At 57.2% G+C, this 20213-nt stretch overlaps 1 protein-coding gene across 2 annotated transcripts; it reads right to left on the reverse strand.

The window, feature by feature from the left end:
* Positions 1-6208: 6208 nt before the first annotated feature.
* On the reverse strand, positions 6209-13977 carry TLE5 (TLE family member 5, transcriptional modulator). 2 transcript variants are annotated; one of them, XM_040086514.1, is made up of 7 exons: positions 13860-13977; positions 13431-13528; positions 11899-11962; positions 9669-9713; positions 8393-8455; positions 7064-7138; positions 6209-6450 (listed from the first exon to the last, which is right to left on the reverse strand). In XM_040086514.1, the coding sequence occupies exons 1-7, from the start codon at positions 13884-13886 to the stop codon at positions 6232-6234; spliced, it is 591 nt and encodes a 196-aa protein (XP_039942448.1). In that variant the 5' UTR covers positions 13887-13977; the 3' UTR covers positions 6209-6231. The 2 variants fall into 2 exon arrangements, with proteins under 2 accessions (XP_039942448.1, XP_039942447.1); XM_040086513.1 differs by having other exon boundaries at positions 6209-6453.
* Positions 13978-20213: the final 6236 nt, after the last annotated feature.

The raw sequence follows: 20213 nt of genomic DNA on the forward strand, positions 1-20213 counted from the left end.
CGGGGCACGGCGGAGCTTCCCCATCGCCTCCCCTCCGCCCGCTCCACCTTAACCGGCCCCACTGCCCGCAGCGGCGGCGCTCGCACCGGCCATTGGCTGCAGCTGGGGGAGCGCCAGCCAATCGCCCTGCGCGGTTCCCACATGGGCTCGTGACGCCAGCGGGCGGAACGGCCAACGAGAAGTGATCGGGCGGTCAGAGCCCCTAGGGAGGTGCCGCGGGGCACGCTGGGAGTTGTAGTCACCCCTTGGCTACGCCCTCGCGGCGGTGGCGCCCGTGGCCCCTCCGTCCCGTCCCTGCCGCCGCCGCGGGCCCGGGGAGCGGCGCGGCCCGGGTCTGCCGCGGGGCCCGGCCCAGCGCCGGCAGCCGGTGGGGCTCCCGCCGCGGGCGGCCCGGGCAGGCGGACTGCGCGGCCCACGAGGCCTTGCGGCTGCCGCCAGCTGCCACTCAAAGTAACGTGGGGCGGTGAAGCGGCGGCGGCTGAGGCGGGAGGGCCGCGGGTCTCGGTGGGGCCGCCCCGGCCCGGGAGCCCTCGGTTCTGCCGCCGAGGGAGCCGCAGGGAAACCCACCCAGGGTCCCTTCCCGGTCACCCGCGGCCCCTCCAGCGGCGGCTACTGTGAAGCCAATCGCACTCAGGGGTGATAAAAGCGAGTGAGGAGCAACCTTTAAATATTGCAGGACCCAGCTGTACCTGGGCACTGCACAGGCAGGCACAAGGTTAAATATTTAATGCCTCACATTTCAGCCTAATATTTTATTCATTGCGTTATTTACGTGCTGCATGCTGGCAGCGGCCGGGGCAGGGACAAGGTGCTGGGCGCTGGAGGCTCTCCTGTTCTTGCCCCGTGCCATCACCATCCATCCCCTGCTGTCCCTGCCTCTCCTCCCTCACCCGGCAGCGGCCAGGCTGGCCCCAGACCCTGCCAGTGCCAAGCAAGGAGCCAACCCAGCCCCAGCACTTGCCCCTTTACCTTTCCCTGGCCACAGGTGTTCGCTGGGCAAATCCACTGATGCAGGCAGCGATGGACACCTGCTTCAAACCCTCCAAAACACTTCTGTGCAGGCGCATGGATTTTCTCTGTGTACATCATGTATCTGCATGTTTCAATCCAAATGTAAAGTTTTAAAGGGGTTTTTTTTCCTTGTGTGTGTTGCCTTATTGGGAGAGTTGATTTTTTTTTTTTTAAGGAAAGTGTCTTTTCAAAGGCTGGAAACATTTCAGCTCGTGTTTCAAGGGAAGGATAGACCGAGGAGATGTTTTGTAGCATTTTCCAAAACTCCTTCCCGAAAGCTGCCAGTTTTCCTTCGGAGGTCTCTGCGCTCCCCTGTCTCGGGAGAGTGACACGGGCAAACCCGGAGCAGGCAGCTCCCGAGTGACGGGTGTCACACGTGTCCTGATCAGCCTCCATCAGTGATTGACACGAGCCCTGGAGCAGCGCAGCCTGTAACCCAGAGATTAATTTGTGTTTGGATGGGAGAAAACAACCGTAGTTAACCCTTGGCACGTCCAGCAGCAAGAGGAGATGGTCCTGCTGCTGCCCCGGGCGTGGGGACCTGGTTGTCACCACTCAGCCACCCCCTGCAGCAGCCACACGCTGGTGCCTGGTGGTGGCAGCGCCTGGAAGAGCCCCAAAGGGTGAGGGCGTTTGAAATCCATGCTGGGATCAAGAGGCAAATGCTCTCTGAACAGCCCTTTGTTTATCAGCAGCAGAGAAATCAAACCAAGCCAGGCTTTGGGACAAACAGGAGCTACGTTTGAAACTGGATACCAGCAAAAGAGGTTGCTGCTGCTGGAATTACCCCAGGGATTTTACCTTTCAGCTCCTTCCCTCAACGCCAGCCTGGGACGGGGGAACACAGGGCAGGGAGGGCAGCCCCAGCTCTGTCCTGCTCTGTGCCATGGGTCCGGGTTCCCACACGCAGCCTCCTGTGCCCAGCACATCTCCAGAGAAGATGGTCGAGGGCAGAGCCCACCACGTTTTGCAGAGACACCGAGGGTGGCTGTGGCTCACCAAACCATCCTATTTTCAGCTGCTCGTTTGCCTACTCGAACGAGGAGGCATGAACTCAGCAGAGAGTAGCTCCTGGCACCCTCAGACAATGTGAATTTCCCAGGGTAGCTGGCACAAACAGGGACCTCATCCTGGTTGGAGTCGGTCCTGGAATGAGCATGAGATGGGAAGGGGAACTGAGGGAAGGATCTGGCAGCAAACCAGCGAGATCTAAGCCAAAAGCTGTGCTGGAAATCAAGGTTCCCCAGTTCCCTGAGCTACACTTCCAGGGCCAGACTGCAGCTCCCCATCCCCGAACCCGCAGTGCTGTTGTCCACTCTCCAAAGCCACATGTCCCCAGAGCCCTTGGGGACATCCTCCAGGTGTCCCTGGTTCCAGGGACTGCAAGAGAGCACTGGGAGCCCTCGGAGCAAACCAGCAGCTGACAGACTCTGGTCTCTGCCTTCGATCCGTGTGTTGGCTCCTGTTTGCACTTACCAGCTCTGAGTGGTTTTTAATTATTGATGCCTCCTTTAGCTTTTATCTGGCGCTCGCTGCAGCCAGGAAGAGCTCGGCATTCCTGCATTAGCGGTGAGTTGGGAAGGAAGCCGTGCTCCACCGCCATCCCTGGCACGCAGGCTGTGCCATTGTTTCAGGCTGGGCTGTGCTGTAAAATGAGGAGGGTGGGAGCAGCAGGGGGATGTGGCAGAGGCGACTGCGATTCCCGCAGGGAATGAGAGCCTGGGGGTTCTGTCCTACTGGATGGATCTGTTGGGGATGGACCCAAACGCTGAAAAACTGCCAGCTGCGAGCTGCATGGAGGGGGAGGAGGCTGGGGTTTGACCCTCCGGGGACAGGCAGGTGGAAGGGAGGAGGTTTGTCAGCAGAGTTTTGTCAAACCCTTGGCAGCCGTGAGCAGGAATCCATGTCAAGCCTGGGTCAGTGTGTGCTGCTCAGTGGTCAGGATGTGGGGCACTGCCAGATGGGGTCCTGCCCCTGCCCCCTGTGTCCAGCACAGCCTCTGTGGGCACCAGGGCAGTGGCTGTCCCTGGATCTCTCTCTTCCCACCCTTTATGGGTCAGGGCTCTGCTGAGTTTTCCCGAGGATCCTGAGGATCAGAGCTGGTTCTCAGACCATCAGCCTGTATCCCTGTCCCAGTCTGGCACCTCGACCTGTGGAACACGAGGAGAAAGAGCTCCTCTGCCAGGAGCCAGTCTCAAATCACCCCTGAGCAGCTTTGGGGCCCCTTGTCAGCTGTGTCCTTGCAAGTGCTGAGCTGTTCTGCAGGGCCCGAGAGGGGCTCCTGCCTTCTGAGAGGTTACAAGGCCTGTTTGGAAGGAGGGAAGCTGTTTCCTCAAGTCTGCAGCTACCGGGAGAGTCACGAGGGAGGTATTTTTAACCCTTTGCTGTTGGCGTGGGTTAGATTTGCAGATCTTGTTGTGCAGTTAAGATTTGAGCCCGAATCTGGGAAGGTGCCCTATGAAATGACTCCCTTTGGAGAGTGGCAAAGAGAGCCAGGCTCGGAAGCACGGGGAGCAACACTGCTCCTCAGGAGGATGGGATATCAGGGTGCCCCCCGACCTGCAGAGAAATGCTTTGGGAATGGAACTCCATGGGAAGCAGGGGTGGAGCACAAGGTTCAGCTCAGCATCTGCTGGAAGGTGCAGGGGATTGGGGAGCCCAGAAGTTCTCTCTTTGTACTTTAACAGAGGGTTATTCTCCCACAGGGAGCAAGGAGATCCCCACAGCCCAGTGCAGAGCAGCTCCCCAGCCCCAGCAGCCTCGTGGTTTGTCCAACCTCCTTGCCCACTGAACCGAGGCCGCTGATTAGCTCCAACAAGGGGGACCTCTGTTCCTGAAAGCAGCCCTGAACAATTTCTCCTAAACCCTCCTCCCTTGCATATCCATCAGGAGTAACACCCCCTTAACCCCCGGGCTGAATCCGAGCCGGTGATCTGGAGGTGAAGGCCCTGGGGAAGCTCCCCGTGGGTTCCGGGGCACTGCCAGGGCAGGGATGGCTCCAGCAATGCCCCGGGCTGGCTTTTCACATCGGGGACCTGCTGGGTGTCAGCAGAGAGCCCAGAGCAGCTGCAGGACCGCAGGGTGGGATGGGCAGCGTTCCAGGGGTTGGATGGGACTGCCCGGTGCTGCAGCCCCCCAAGGGCTCTGGGCTCAGCTGAGCTCTCCCCACGGGCTCTGCACTCCGGATCTGCCCCGGGGAGCAGCGTGGTTTGGGAAGGGACAGGGCAGAGACCTCCCTGCAGAGCCTGAGCCACCAGGCAGAGTTCAGTGAGCACCAGCACAGGCGTGCCCCTGCACTGGGCACCCTGCCCCAGCCGTGCCCAGCCCGGATCAGGCAGATAACAGGAGCGTTGTCAAACTCTGGGCTGTAACCCACCAGCTCCTCCACACCTGGGTGCACCAGGACTCCCCCAGCACGGCTTCCTCCCCAGAGGAAGGAAATTTTCCCACTCCAACTGGCCTAAGAGATACCGAGGAGAAGATGTTATCAGGGCGGAGCAGGCTCTGAAGCCAGAGGACAGCTCTAATTATCGAGAGCCAATTCCATTACAGCAATCTCAGCCCCAGGGCAAGGCAGGCCGGATTTTCCAGAGGGGCCTGAGAGCCACTGAAGTAGCTTATCCTCTGTGCCCACAGGAAAAATGAAATTATGCACAGAGAGCAGACCTGTGGCAGCCCCAGGGACCTCCACATGTGTTACCAAACCAGCACAGAGCTGATAGACCTCAGGGGTGCTTCGCTCCTCGCTTTTCTTCTGCAGAGTCCCCGCTCCCTTTCCACCACCCACCACTTTCACCTCGAGCTCGTTCATTGTGGCTTTGCCCAGGCATCCTCCAGGCCCTGATTCCAGCAGATTTCAGCTGTGGCACAGCTCCCACCTCTGCAGGGAAGTCCCAGAGCCACAAAGGCCACAGGGACGTGGCCCCATTCCCCCAGCCCTTACAAGAGTGGGAGAGAAGCCAGAGCCAGAGGTGGGAATGTTAACCCTGCTGGTCCTGGCTCCCAGAGAAACCTCCAGAGAGGGAGAGCAGCACGTCCAACAAGAAAGGAATAGTCTGGGATATGCTACCACCTGAAGGAAGGAAGGCTGCACCTCCAGACACCTCCCACAGCGCCGGTGAACCAGGAAAACTCCCTGTTCTCCCCTGATTCTCCCATCTGAAAGGACAAAATTATTTTAAAGTCACCCCAAAAGCAGCAAGAAAGCGGCAGCAAGTCACGGTTTTAACCAACCTTCTTATTTCTTTATTTGAAAGGCACAGCTTGTACGTCCTTGATACAGCATTTTCAGTTCCTCTTATTATAGGTCAAGTGATTAAACACAAAAAGCAAAACAAGATCTTTCTAAAGAACTATATACAAACACCAGATTATTATTTATTATTTTTTTTTTCCATTTTTGTTTTTTAAGAAGACACGCTAGCGCACGGAGATAAGAACAGAGAAAGCTGCTGTATCCTCTACACAGGGCAGGGGCACGGGGAGGGGGGATGCCGGGGAAGGCTCTCGGTCTGCCTGCCCCCTCTGCCCAACCACCTGGACCCCCGGATGCTGTGCTGAGGGGGGGGAAGGTGGCACAGGCTCCCCCTCCAGCCCAGGGTGAAGCCCCTGGCAGCCAGAGCCGGTTGAGAACAGGGACATGCAGAACAGCGAGGCGCCGGCCTGGTATTATTAGTGCAGGAGGGGCGCGGGGGACACGGGGCCGGGGCGATGCGACGAGACCAAGAGCGCCTGGGGAAGGGAGGAGATTGTTCCGGGCCGGGGATCCTAGCAGGGGGTTGTGCAGAACCGTTAGGATCGAGGGGCAATCTTTAAATACCGAGGGTGGAGCAGCAGGTGGAGGGAGAGGCCAGGTGGCACCGAGGAGCTGGGACAGCCAGGGGACAAAGCGGCCCCGGAGCGGCCCAAGCCAGGCTCGGGGAGGAAGGGACGGGGAAGGCAGGCCGGGCACAGGGAGAGCACGATTGGCCACACGGGTAAATGCTACGGCGCTTTTTGCGTCGCTGTGCGGCAGCCGGCGACGGCGCTGGGGACAGCCCCCAGGCCCTGCCACCCGCGCGTGGGGACGGGCCCGGCAAGCTGCCGCCGAGCACAGGTCACCGCGGCCCTGCTGCACAGCGAGCAGAGAGAGAGAGACAGAGAGAGAGAGAGACTGCATTTTGCACTAACCCGCCCCTTCCCTCCCCCAGACAGCCCCCTTCCCCCGGCCCCCCGGGCGCTCTAATCCGATTTCTCCCCGTCGTCATCTTGGTGGGCATCCCCGTCGTGGCCGTTCTTGTCCTCCTTGGAGAGGTGAGCCTGCGAGCCCAGGGCCGAGAGCGACAGGAGCCCGGTGCCGGCGCTGACGGCGGGGAGCGACGGGGGCTGCAGCCCCACGGGGAGCGGGGTCAGAGGCAGAGCGAGGGCTTGGAGCTGCGACAGCTGGTGAGCTTGAAGCTGCTGCTGTAGGGAACGATGGACGGACACAGAGACAGAACGGGGCTGTTGTCATTTTGAGGGCACTGGGACGCCAAACCAAGGGCCTGGAGTGGCCACAGTGTGCCGGCAGTCAGGGTTAAACCAGGGACCTCGGGGAGCTTGAGAGCATTGCAGCCTCAGGGATGGGTGGGAAAAGAGGTTCTGGAGCCCTGCTGCTGTGAGAACCTCGAGAGAAGACTCAACAGCGTGTCCCCAGCAGGACACACAGCCCCTGCCCCACAGGACATCTGGCCTCAGGCTCTGGCATGGCCCAAGGCCGCAGTTAAAGCCCTCACTCCCAACTCTGACCAAGAGCAGATGGTGTTTTCATGCCGAGCGCCTACTGTGGTTCCTGCTCAAAACCACAGCTCCTCTCCTTGCACCCTGCTGAGACAGAGCAGGGATCCCTGCAAACATCACAGCGAGCCTGGGTGGGACAGGTACACAGCCCTGTGCCAGCACAGCCTTGCAGCCTCATCCTGCTGCAGCCTCAGCACCAGTGCAGGGGTCCCCTGATGTCCCCAGGTGACAACCCCCCAGCCCAGCTCTGCGGATTCCCAGCCCTCCCAACCCACGCTAAACCTGCATCACGTACACGGATGATGGAGTTCAGTTCTGGCGCCGTGACCTGCTTAGCTCGCTCAATGGCTCCCAAGACTTGCTGCTGATGCTGGCGTGGAGAAAACAGAGGAATCTGGGGTCACTTCTAGCGCCACAGGGAAGCAGAACAGGGACCCAGTCCACACAATCAGGCTGGATACCCCACAGCTGGAGACACCTGCACACCATTCACCCGAGACAAGGGCCTCACACCAGGCCTAGGGCAGCAAGGAGCACGGAAGGAAGGATGTTTGTCTCATCCTCATCTCCTCACCAGAGGGTTCAGCAGGTCTCCTCTTACTCCCACCCTCATCCTGTTCTCCACACACCCAGAGATCCTTGGCCAGAAGGCTCCAAAGTGAGCAGTGTCTCTGATCCTGCCACCCTTCACCTACACAGACCCTCCAACAAACAAAACAAACCCTAAAAGCAGAAGCTCTTGGGAAACTCCTTGGGACACATCCTGGATACCAACTGCAGCAGCAGGTGGGTGTTCCAAACACAGGCAGAAAAAATGGATGTATCACATACTTAAACAAAAATAAAGGAGAATTGTACTTGCTCCTCGCAGAGCACAGCGTCTCTGAAACACCAGGCCTGTCCGCTGCACTTCAGCAAGGGGATTTTTCTTTCCATGCTGGCAGCAGGACAGGGTTAAGGATTGCATTTAAGATGCAAAAGATTTAGCTGGGGCTTAGTTATTAGGCAGCTCTGATCTGATCAGCAAGCGACTTTGTCCATCCTAAGAACAGGTGGGTGGGAAAAACAGAACCTGTGCCCCAAGCCCAGCACTGACCCCAAGCAAGAAACCCCCAAGGGGCCAGGAGAACTGCTCAGAGCTCAGCCTCCACGGGGAGACAGAAAATACGGCTCTAGAAGCGCTTAATCTTCCCCTTGCCTCAGACAGCAACTCCCGAGCACCCCCTCCTCCAATTAATTTCTCAGGGGAGTGGGAGGAGTCCATCAGCTGCATTAATTAATGAGGCAGAGGAACCAGATCTCCAAGAGGAGCCATATGGAGGTATTTTTTTAAGTGTCCTTCTCCCTCGATTAGCACCCAAAGCTCTCAGTGCAGACGTGGCTGGGGGCTCAGGAGCCACGGGCAGCAGAGAGCAGGACCAGCTTTGTCCCCAGCTGCCACAAAAGGGATGGAGGGACACCTTACCCACCACACAGTGCTCCGGGAGCCAACAGTGCCCTGAAGGGCTGAGAGCAAGCAAGGGTTTCCCAGCCCAGGGTGGGCAGCTGCCTGTGCTGGAGGGCTGTGACACCTCGCTGGCTGCAGAGGGACAGCGGCCTCCACGCCCCAAGCTGGGGGACTCACCTCTTGTGAAAGGTAGGGCAGAACCTGTGCACAAATCCCATTTAGCCTCTTGACAATTTCAGCCTGAAAGGTGGGAGAAACAGAGAGGAGAAGTCAGGCAGCTCGGGACTGAGCACCCACAGCATCAGCTGCCCCACCTTCCCCCTCCCCTGGCCAGGCCTGAGTCCCCAAATGGCTCTGAGAAAATCCATTCTCCTGGCAGCCCCCTGCTGCCATGGGGATCACCTCACCCCCCGAGGCTCCTCCCTGCAGGGTTAAATCAAAGTTTCTGCTGACTACAAGAGCAACGTTTCATTTTTCCTCTTCCTCTCCAGGTCCCCGACATTCATTTAACAAACTGGGAGCAACCAGAGAGCAAAGTTACTGCTGTGGGGATGTGCTCAATTTCATTTGCCGTGTGGACACAGACATACACACGGCTGCTCTGCTCCCCTCAGGCTCCCCCTCCCCAGCTGGACTGGACTGGGGCTACTGGGGGAGACCAGAGGGGCTGGGCAGCTTCCTCACTGCCCTCACAGCAGCAGTGGCAAATCCTGGGGTGTTAAACGCTTCTCTCCTGCCAAATAGTGAAGCTGCCAGTCCTTTGCAAATCCCTTTCTGAAGGGGTCAAAAGAAATCCAGAGCCAAAGGGTACAGGCACACACCAACACCAGCTGAGGGGACCCCAACAGCACCACAGATGAGGCTGGGAGACACTCGTGGGACAGCAGTGAGGATTTGTGGCTCAGATTCTTTGACAAGATCCAGGTTTTCCCAGGGAAGCCAGTCTCATGGGCTTAGCAACAAGGGCAATGGGATCAGAAGCACCAAGTGCCTTTGTGAGGAACAGAACTGTGCTAAGAGGCTTAAAACTGAGCCACGACATGCAGCCGACTTTGTGACTGGAGCTGGAGCCAGATAGAGACAGGCTCAGAGGAGGCTCATGTTGTTAACACCACAGGTAATTAGTCACTGGGGATAATTAACAACTTAACCACCAGTGAGGGTAACGAGCAAACTCATCCAGGCTGCCACAGAGGGTCCAAGCCGCAGCTCCAGACCCTTCCTGGTGCTCAAATACCTGTTCAGGCCCTGGTGAGAACCACAGGGTGCCCAGAGGCCAGCAATGTGATCCTGAGAGGAGGGGGGGACCTGCATTTCAAAGGCTGCTCTGACATTTTACAGGCTGATGGCATTTCTAGTTCCTGAAATGCGGCTGAAGTGACAGAGGGCAAGGCAGAGCAGACAATGCACCTCCCCCAGGAATTACAGCACCTGGAGATGCTTTTCCCCCTACCTGTTTGTGCATTTCAATATTCAGCCCGTAGGACATCTCATAGTACTGCAGAGAAGAGAACAAAACAAATTGTAAGTGAAGTCCCTGCCAGGTAAGTGCTGGGAACCACCACTGCATTCCTGGCAGGGTTTTCTACAAAGGCTGGGCAAGGCAGCAGAGCAGAGGCAAGCCCCAGGAAACAAAGGCAGCAGGAGGCAAGCACAGAGGTGAGACCCCCTCCAGGTGCTCCCTGCTCCAGAGCTGGAGATTTGCCCCCAGGACCCCCCTCACAGACACCTTTCCACAGTCAGCACTGAGGAGGGAGTGAGCAATGCTGCGTCAAACCTGGAAAAAGGCTCAGGGCTCCAGACTTCCCTAAGCACAGCCAGGAGAAGCAGCCTGGCTCTGGGAGCTCTGCCCGGCCAGTCTCCTACAGCCCACAGGACTGCTTCAGCAGCAAACGGGAGAGATCACAACTGGACCTCATCTAGCCAGTAACACATCCAGCTGCACACTGCTCCAGCTGTTGAGGAGGGAGCCATGTGCAAACCTCCCCCCTCCACACACAAAAACAATCCACCCAGAAAACCCCTGCACAGCAGCAACAGGCAGCTACAGACAATCTATTGGCAGGAGCAGCTAATTCCTGACCCCTGGAAGAAGCTGTTATAAGGCTGATGTTTTGAGAGTTTAGAAACCTCCCCCTGCAGCCTGCAATCCTGATTCTTCCAAAGGGAAAAGAACAATCCACATCTGTGCTCATTTAATTGAGGATCACTGGCATCCTGGTACCGACGCCACAAGGCGATGAAGCGCCCGGCTCGGTATCGGAATGATCTCAGCCTGCTGCGGGCTCTCGAGGCTTCTTTGCATTCTGAAGACCGAGCAGGAAGCAGGAGCCCGTCCCCCAAGCTGCCAATTGTGACTTATTCAAAAATCAGAGCAGCTGTAGCAGCTTTGCACATTCACAGGAGCCCTCCTCTTGGCTCTCCGTGACGGGGAGCGGCAGCAGCTCCGGCTCAGCCACGCAGACAAGGCAGGAGCTGCTGCGCCTGCAGAGCCTCCAGCGCTGCGCCACGAGTAACAGCCCTTCCCCTCTGCTGCTGACAGCAACCTGAATCAATTCTGGTGACTGCCAGCATTAAGGGGAAAAAAAAAAAAAAAAAAAATTTATCTTGGCCACTGCTGGAGATGAGGGTTTCTGTGCAGACTGCGAGGTGTAGGAAGCAATTGTTTACCAGTGAGAACGGGGCAGGTTTGCCCATTAATACACCAGGAAAGCTGTGACCTCTTCTCCTTGTCCCCAGCCCCAAGCACACCTTGCTCCCCACAGCCTCAAAGTCTGGCCACAAGGGCAGCAGAGGAAGGTGAAGGAGCCAGCTAGCTCCCTTCTTTCTGATTTTTTTAAGTCTTAACTCTGCTCTGAAGAGCTGCTCTATTAATTTCTACATCTCATCTCTTCTTTCCAGGGCAGGTGCAGCAGCTGGCAAACAGGAACCAGCTCATCTTCATGGACAGTATTGCAGCCTCCCATTAACTCCATGACAGCAAAGGAAGGGACCACGGCCCTGCCTGGCATCCCTCCCCTCTGCTACAAGGGGCATCACCTGGCAGGCAAACCCTCACCCTGCTCACCAGAACATGGCTCTTTCCTGCCAGGTTCCTCCTTGGAAAGCCACAGCTAAACCTGCTGCCCACACTTGGCACCATTTCTCCCTTACCAGGCACTGCCCTGGGGCTTGCACACGCTGTGCCAGCACTCAGCGCCGCGGCTCAGCAAGGCTGCGGGGTCACCAGAAGGTGCTCAGGGTTTTTGGCCCTTGCACAGAAGCTGATTTCTGCTTCTAACTCACACCTGGCTTGTGGGGTTTCCCAGTCTCACGACTTCTCAGAGCGCTGCTTTGTCTCTCACTGGCCATGACCCCTCCCAGAGCCCCCAGATACCTGCACAGCAGCACCCTGCAGCACCTTCTCAAGCGTGGAAGAGCTGTCACTTCCTTTGGGCACAGGGAGCCGGGCCAAGGACCCATCAAACAATCAATCACCCACCCATCAAAAAACTCCCCACCACCGTGCATTTCAACAACCCCCTGCGTGCAGACAACACAAAACAGCCCCGTTTTCAGAAAAAAAAGCCAACTCCAGCCCTGCTGAGAGCCCTGGAGCTCCCTGCCAGGCAGAGCCCAGGCGCAGGCACCTGCTGGTGTTGCCACCCACACACTCTGCTCTCGGCTGCCGGGCCGGTCCTTACCATGACGTAGTGACGCTGCATCTCCGATTTCTCGCTGGCTAGTTTGTCACATTCCAACTTCAAGCTGAAAAGCCAGAAAACAGTAAGAAAACCACAAACAGGAGGTGAGAGAGTTGATCGCCACAGAGCAGCTGCTTCCTGCACGGCCTCGTCCCGGCCAGGCTGGATTCTTGGACATCACTATCCGGACTTCAAGGGGTGGCCAGAGCCCAGACAGGCTGTGCTGGCAGAGCAGTGACCACACAGAACCTGCTCCCCGCTTTCTCAGCTGGAGCCCCCCCCCAGCACGCATTCAGGAAAAAGACAAGAGGCTATCCACCAGCAGAACACTGACCTCCCTCAGGCAAATCCATTCCACAGGAAGCAGAATGCTGGGGAGAAGCAGAGTTGGCTGCCCAGGGAGGGGTTTGCCTTTCCTCAACAGATCGCTGGCAGCTGGGGACAGATTCTGGCACAGAACATGTCTGCAGCACTCAAGAGATGTTCCAACACAACATCAAAAACCAAAGCCAGACCCACTTCTGGATGGGGGCGAGGGTGAGGCCCAAGTGCAGCACATCCCTCCAGAAGCAAGGATTTTTTTCCTCTCTCCTAAATTCTTCACACCCTTCAGAGAAAGTGCCGCTGCTCCCAGCGTTTTATGAGACTCCAACTCACCAGCCGAGCAACTGCAGCCAGCATGTGCTGTGGTTTTATGTTTCAAACAAGAAACAGCTTCACCTACACAAAACCTGCTCCTTCTTGAGCAGATTAAATCCAAGGGGGTGGAGTGGCGTGGGGGGAAAAGCTTCCCTTTCAGCAGGAACATTCCTTGGGCTGCCCTACTCTCCTGATGGCACTGCCAAGGCACAGAGACACCAGGAAATGGCCACTTCCCAGCAGTTTTTTCTGCTTTCTCCTGCCAGAATGACACCACCACAAGCTTGTGACCTGCCAGCAGGCAGAGCCCACACTGGGGGACATTGCAGCCACATGGGCACCAATGCCCACACCAAAACCAGCACCAGGCAGAGGCAGAGAGCATCACCCAGGCAGTTTAAACCAAAGGGCTTCATGTTTATGTCAGACACACACACACACACGCAAAGCAACAGATTGTCTCAAGCCAGCTTTTGGGTCAGCAGCGCTATATCCACACACACAGAAAAGTAGAAGCTTTTGGATTTAAGTGCTCCCTGCAGCATTTGCAGTCCAGGAATGGCAGCCAGCAAGAAAAACTGAGGAAAACTCCCAGCCAGAGGCAGGAGGCCTGGCAAGTGTCCGTGCAGTCCTGGCTGAGCAGCACTTGGAGGAAAGACCTTGGCTGGGGAAGGGAATGGGCGTTCTCCTCGCTGGGCTCCCATGTGGACACGACCAACGCCGTGCCCGAGGTGCTCCTCCAGCCAAAGGCGTCCCAAGCGACGCGACCGGGTCCCCTTCCCAACATCCTCACCCGGTGCCCGGAGCGAAGCAACGAGCACAAGAACCGGAGCGATTCCCGTGCATCGGCCGGCCCGGCGGGGCTGCGGGACGGGCCCGGGGGCAGCACGTACCTGTGGTACTGGGCCTGCAGCAGCTGGAACTCGTCCTTGATGCGGTCGCACGAGTCGGAGGTCGTGAACTTCAGCTGCTGAGGCAGGTGAGAGGAGCCCTTGAACAACAGGAGACAGCGCTGGGGCCGGAGCCGGCGGCCGCCGGGCCCCCCCCCCGCCCCGAGCCCGCCCCGTTCTCGCCGCACCGGGGGCACCCCCGGGGCCCAGCGCCCGTGCCCGGGACGCGCCCAAGGTCACCCGTGGGGCCCCTTCCCCGGGTGCCTCCTGCGGCCCCGCCGCCCCTCGGCACCGGCCGCCGGCGGCGGGAGGCGCTCGATGCCCCCCGACCCCGCGGGGCCGAGGGAGGCCGGGCAGCCCCCGCTCCGTCCCGCGGCCCCGCCGGCGCCCGGCCCCGCCCCGCGGCCGCTCCGGCCCCGGGCCGCGCCGTACCGAGTGCCGGCTTTGTGGAAACATCATGTCAGGTTGCGGCTCGGTCCCCGCACGGAGCGGCCCGGTGCCGCCTCCCGCCCCCGCCGCGGCTCCCCGCGCCGCCGCCGCCTTTGTCCGCGCCGGGTCCGGCCGCCCCGGCCCCGCGGCCGCCCCGCCCCGGCCGCGCCGCTCGCCCCGCGCCGCTCCCGCCGCCGGCGCCTATTGTCTAATGGCGGCTGCGGCTCCGGCTCCGTCCTGCGGCTGCTCGGCACCACCTGCCGCCGCCGCCGCCTCCCCGGCCCGGGCGGGCCCACGGCCGCGCCCGCCCCCGCCGGTCCCCGCCCCCGCCGCGCGGCGCCGCCGGCCGCGGGCACCGGGCCGGGCCCCGTGCCCCATGCTCCGTGCCCCGTGCCCCGTGTCCCGTGTCCCGTGCCCCGCTCCGTGCCCCCCTCCGTGCCCCGCTCCTTGCTCTCCGTGCGGCGGGGCGCGGGGGAACGCGGCCCCGCGGTTCGGATGGGCCTTGCCCTGCCGGCCTCTGCTCCCCGCGTCCCGGCCGGGGCTGCCCGGCCCTCCCCGCAGCCTCCCGGTGCCGCGGCCCCTCGGGTGTCACTGCCCGTGCCCCGGGCCCCTCCGAGCCCCCGGGACCGGGCCCGGCCCGGCCGAGAACGCGGGGTTTGCCCGGGCCGGGGGCAGAGCCCGTGGGGCAGGCCCTGGGTCCGGCTGGCCTGAGGCGGGTCCGGAGCCCGGAGCCCCGCACCGGCCCTCGCCCGGCAGTAAGGCTCCTCACCCTTCACAGCTCATTTTTACGCCCTTCCTCAAGCAGAACAGGCTTTTTTTTTTTTTTTTTGTACACCAGAGTTTTCGTTTTGCTTTATTTCAGCGTTGCCCTTAGCTGAGCGTGAGGAAAGGCAAAGGAAAAAGGTAATTCACCTCCAGCCAAACCTCTGTCTCCAAACCATGCAATATTCTGCTCTGGATGCAAACTTTGGTCCTGAACCTGCTGCTGCCCGAGGAGCAGACCTTGCAGTTCGCGTCCTGCGGGATCAATTGCATCCCCCCAGAGAGCAGTGGGGTGGGGAATTCAGCCACAGACTTTATTTCTGGAAGGACTTTGTTGCCATGGGGCCTCTTGTAAAGCCACACACACAAATGTGCCCGTGCTGAGGCAGGATCAGGTCCTTGGAAGCCATTCGGAGAATAACGGGCAGGAACACTGCTGATATGTGTGAGCACACAGGGAGCCTTCGTAAATTTCGGATGTTGCTCCATGTCTATCTTTAAAAATCAGTGCATTTTCTGATTAAAAATAAAACCCTACACGTCATGACTCCAGCAATGTGGGCTGGCCTGTTGTGGTATTTATTTTTAAAAAGAACAATATAGCAGCTGAGTTATTGTGACACCTCCTGCATATTGTGCAGTAGCTTTTTCACTTCAACATCTCCATATTAGTGGAAACTGTGACAGCTTCATGCCAAGGATTATTAATAGTGCAGGCAGGCTTTGTGTCCCTGCAGAATAAGGGTTGGAAAACAGGGCAGACAGTCTTCCCCCAGTGGGGTTGGCATCCCGGTCCCCCTTTTTACATGGAGAGAAACTGAGTCACCCCAGCTTAGGCTCTGCTCAAGGGCAGAGAAATGCAATTTATTGTCAGCGTGTGCATGCAGCCAGACCAGGTCCCTGTTGTCCCCTGGTCCTGGAGCAGCACAGGCACCCTGCCCTACCCTTGCAACAGCTTGCAGTCACTCCTTTCCAAGTGGGAAATGAAATGCTCCTTTATTGGCATTTCTGTTGGCTACAAAATGTTCCATTTTATCCCTTTTTTTTTTTCCCCCCTCTCTCCTCACATTCTTCCAGGAAACACTCTAATTTATGGTATGATCTTGGCAAATCCCAATCCAGGGGAACACAAACTCACTTGTGCCTGGTAAATGACTTTTTAATGGGCCCATTTCCAGCCGGGCAATGCACCTGCATCTGAAGAAGGGGGGATTTTAGCCTGGCTCAGGCTGTGTGAGTCAGTGGGGTTGAATATGGCCTGGGCACAGAGGAGCTGGCCCCAAACACAGCCTGGTGAACAGTGGGGGTTCCCACAGCCCGCCTCAGACCTGGCTTGAGAAATAAAGGGTTTTTTCCAGCACAGGAGAAGGAGTTCTGTGTAGGAGCTCTCCAAGTGAACCAACATCTGTCTGCTGCAAAGCTCTTTGAAGGCAACGTGGGGAAGCCCCCCACTCTCTCACCAACTTGGCCAGGATTAAAGTCTGCTGGACTCTTGCTACAACCAGGGCTGGGTCGGGGCTGGGCGTGCAGGTGGGTTTCCAGAAAGCCATGGAGGACAGAGTGCAGAAACATCTTGCATTTCTGATGGAGCAAGAAGCTGTCCCAGTCCCTGGCCCCACTGGAACAATTCTTACAGGGATGTCCTAATGAAACCAGAGAAACTTCCTATTAGTTCCTAAGAGGAACAGTCTAACAAAGCTGCCAAAAATAAATCTGTGTAATGAAGAGCCTTTGTAAATTATTCAGATATTATATCCCATTCCAGCACTGGTTCAAGGAGAGAGGTTGTACAGTCATTTTCTGCTCTAAGCTCTGGACACAAGGTGAAAGCCATGCTGTCATTATTATGAGAATGTAGGCTCTGAGATCCTGCTTTTTACCCTGAGAATACTTTCTCTTTTACCTGGAATTAAAGAGGAAGAAATAAAAAAGGCACAGCAGCAATTCAGGCGCTGAGACAAGGAAGGTTTTTTTTTCCCTTTCTCCACAGCCTCAGGATCTCTCTTGAGTCCCATCACCTCAAGCTGACACAGGAGCTTTGCAGGAATGTGGGGCACTGCACAGCTCAGAGTGGCACGGGCAGGACCCCACTGGGTGTGGGGTGGCTCAGCCAGCGACTCCTTTGCTTCTCACTTGTGGTTTGAATGCTGTGGCCTCCTTCCAGTAGAAACAGGGCTGAGACCCACCAAACTCATTAAACTTCAGCTGCCCTTGATCCCTCACCTGCAGAGAAACCCCAATCCCTCCCCAGGCTGCAATCCCCCACTTCCACCCTGCATTCAGACATTTTATAAGGGCCACTGGTCACAGCTTGTGGGCTACTAGCCACAGCCTGCCCCATGCCACGCTGCTGGGGCTCACAGAGTTCTCCCCTCCCTGCTTCCCCAGCCCCTCTTTGCCTGCAGCAAGGCTGGTTCCAGCTTTATTTTGGTTTTGCCCAGCCCTGCTGCCCCTGCACACCGGCAGCCCTGCCAGGTCTGTGCCACCTGGGATGGGATGGGGAGGCCAGGACTGGTGGGGAATGTTGGGCACTGGACCTTGGCCCTGTGCCACATCCAGGCCAGACCATCCCTTATCACCCCTCTTATCATGGGGATTATTGGCTTTTTATATTAAACTCTCTCTAGATAGCATAACACAATCAGCCAGACACGAGGCAAGGGCTGGGCAGGCCGGGGAGTGATTTACACTGCCTCTCTTTCACATAAGGGGCTGTTTTCTTTCTCCCACTCACCACCTCCCAACTCTCCTGCTGCTGTTAGGAGCTGTGCAGGTCTCCCTGCTGCAGCAAATGCTGGGATGAGCAGTGGGGCTGCACAGGGAGCTGAGGGAGCCAGAAGTGCAGCACTCTTCTCCCCACGAACACGGCACTGGCAGGGCACAGATGCCTCCAGAAATGCTGTCCCTTGCCCCCATCACCACCCAGCCCCAACTGCTCCATCCCTTGGGGCATCCAGGTGCCCCTGATGGGACACAGCAGAGTCCCAGCTCCTCAGTGCCCCCATGGGCAGCAGGCAGAACACTCGTTCTGCGCTGTGTGCCCACGGTTCTGTGCTCACTTCCTGCTGAAACGGTCTTGCTGCTTGCTCTCAGAGGCAGAAATGAACACCAGCTCAAATTCCTCGCCTACACCAAGAAGAAAAATGAGAAACTGTCCCTGGATGTGCATAAGGTCCCAGGCAGGAATGGCCTGTAGGCAGAAAGGGCCTTTCTCCAAGAACAGCCTTGGTCCAGGCAGGCTTTTTACAGCTGGTAAAACAATCCTACCCTCTTTGATCCCGTTTTATCAGTGACTTGGAATAATTGAGTTCCATTCCTCATGGTGGCTGCCCCCCACCCCTCCCTTCTGCTGTGGCCTGTGTTTTTGCTGCAGACTGATTAGGGGTAATTATCATCCTTTTTACCAGCCAAAGTGCAAGGAACAGTTCACACTCCTTGCAGGAAGCAGGAAAGGGATTTTGTAGCTGAGCTGTGATTAGGAAGCACATGGCAAGGATGCCTGAACCTGCTTGCTCCCTGGGTGGTGTCCCTGAGGCATTTGGTGGGAGATAAGCAGGAAATTTGGAGCTGTGAGACAGTCAGGGGAATCCACTGACCCTTTGGTCATGAGAAGCTTCCCAGCACAATCAGAGTGTGAATCCCTCTGCATATGAAACCGAGACTGAGCCTGAAGGGAGTGACCCACAGGGGCTGGGATGGGCAAAGGAGCAGCTTCTTGACCAGGCCCACCTGTGCTGTGGGCATGGCCAGGGTTCAGGATTCTCCTCTCTCTCCTCTCCTCCCTTGCTGGATAAAGGGAGGAGCAAGGTCCGATTTTAGGGTTGAAAGGATCACCCAGCTTTCCTCCTGCCTCATGTGAGGCAGATTCCTCCTGCCCCTGTGCAGGATCAGTGTTCATCGACTGCACTGGAGCTTCACCAAATGCATATTTGCAGCAGTTTCTGAGATTTGCACAGGGAAGACAGATTACTACACCCTTAAGAATCTTTGTGTACTCGGCTACTTCAGCAGCACTCCTCCAGGTAGGGAGAACATTTCTTCCTGACCTCAATTTATGACAAACACCGAAGCATGAGGCTGGATTGATTGCACAAGGAGATTGTGTCTTAGTAACTTGTGTGAATGCTGCAGCAGCTATGCTAATTCATCATTCCTTTATTTATGAAATCTGTGTGCAGGTTGAGTGCAATTAAATGATGTGCTTTGGGATCATAGGGGATGAAAGGATCACAGAAAATGTAGGTTTGTTATCCTGGTTTACTGTGCTCTGAGCCCACCTACAACACCATGACAAACCAGATGTGAAACATAAGGTTTAAAAAAGCTAATCCAGCAATTGCTGTCACGGGCTGCATTTGTCAGCGTTGTTTGATCTCGGTGCCTTTCCTCCTCTTTTCAGAGAACTCAAATCTCGTGGCATCTTCCTGTGACAGGCAATTGAAGAACTTGTAAAATTAATTTTGGGGGAGGCTGAAACGTTTGACATGTGCTCTGCAGCTGGGTCCCTGGTCCCCATCAGCACCCAGAGAGAGTCCAGACACATTCCTCCTTTGAATATCACAAGAGAAGGAGACTCTGCAACCCCTCTGGGCGACCTGTGCTCTGTCAGCACCTCAGGAAAGTTCTTCCTCATGTTCAAGGTGGAACTTCCTGTGCATCAGTTTCTGCCCATTGTCCTGTTGCTCAACAGCTGAGCAGAAACTGCTCCATCTCCTGGCACCTCCCTTCAGAGGGATATTGGTAAAATCCTCTCTTGGTCTTCTCCAGGCTGGACACACCCAGCTCCCTCAGCCTGGCAGGATCACCTCCCTGACCTGCTGGCAGTGCCTGCTCCCCTCTGCCCTCAAACATCTGGAACTCACAAGCAGCTCAAGAAATGGGGCCAGAATGGAGAAAAGGGGTGATACTCTGAAATGTCTGCTCAGTACGAATGTGTCTGCATCTCGATGGGCCTTGGGATCTTCCTCTCTGTAAACAAATGGGGGTCATCTTTGGGCTCAGCATTAACTGCTGCCAATGTGGGCCATGGGAACAGTTGCTCTGGAAGTGGCGTGACACGTTGAGGATCAGCTCTCTGCAGGAACAGGGACATGGAGCCCCGGGAATTGCACAGCACACTGGTGACAGAGCTGAGGGAAATCCCAGATCTCCTGGGAAGCCTCTGAGCACCAAAACTTTTCCATTAGGGCAGAAAGGGAGGGAGTGGATAGGCTATTGTTGCTTGGAGACCGGCAGTTCTGTCATTCTTAAACCAACACTTTGATCAGGATTCATCAAAACTCAACGTCTGTGCACCCAAGCTTCCCATCTGCAGGAACCAAGCAAGTGCTCCAGAGGTTGGATGCAAATTTTATCGCTCCTTTTCTTTTGGCAAGCTGTGGAAATTTCTTCAGGATCTGCTGGCCTTTAGATTTTGATCCTGCCCAGGAGAAGGCAACCAAAACCATAGCTTCCAACACAGAGCACTTTGCGGCTCAGAGCAGCCCAGCAATCCCACGTTGATAACTCTTTAGCAGCCCCAGACATGTTCCCTGTGTTACCCTCACAGCCTGAGGACATGCAAAGAGGTCAAGTGGCTTTTCCAGTCAGGGCAGT

Source organism: Hirundo rustica, chromosome 26, assembly GCF_015227805.2.
Source record: "Hirundo rustica isolate bHirRus1 chromosome 26, bHirRus1.pri.v3, whole genome shotgun sequence".
NCBI classification, from domain to species: Eukaryota; Metazoa; Chordata; class Aves; order Passeriformes; family Hirundinidae; genus Hirundo; species Hirundo rustica.

Excerpts from the sequence above, each read along its gene's own strand:
- TLE5 (XM_040086513.1), bottom strand. The coding sequence starts at position 13,886 with ATGATGTTTCCACAAAGCCGGCACTCG. Across the intron at positions 11,963-13,430 it reads CTGCAGGCCCAGTACCACAG|CTTGAAGTTGGAATGTGACA; the intron begins GTACGTGCTGCC and ends CTGGCTTTTCAG. Across the intron at positions 6,454-7,063 it reads AACTGAACTCCATCATCCGT|CAGCAGCTTCAAGCTCACCA; the intron begins GTACGTGATGCA and ends CGTTCCCTACAG.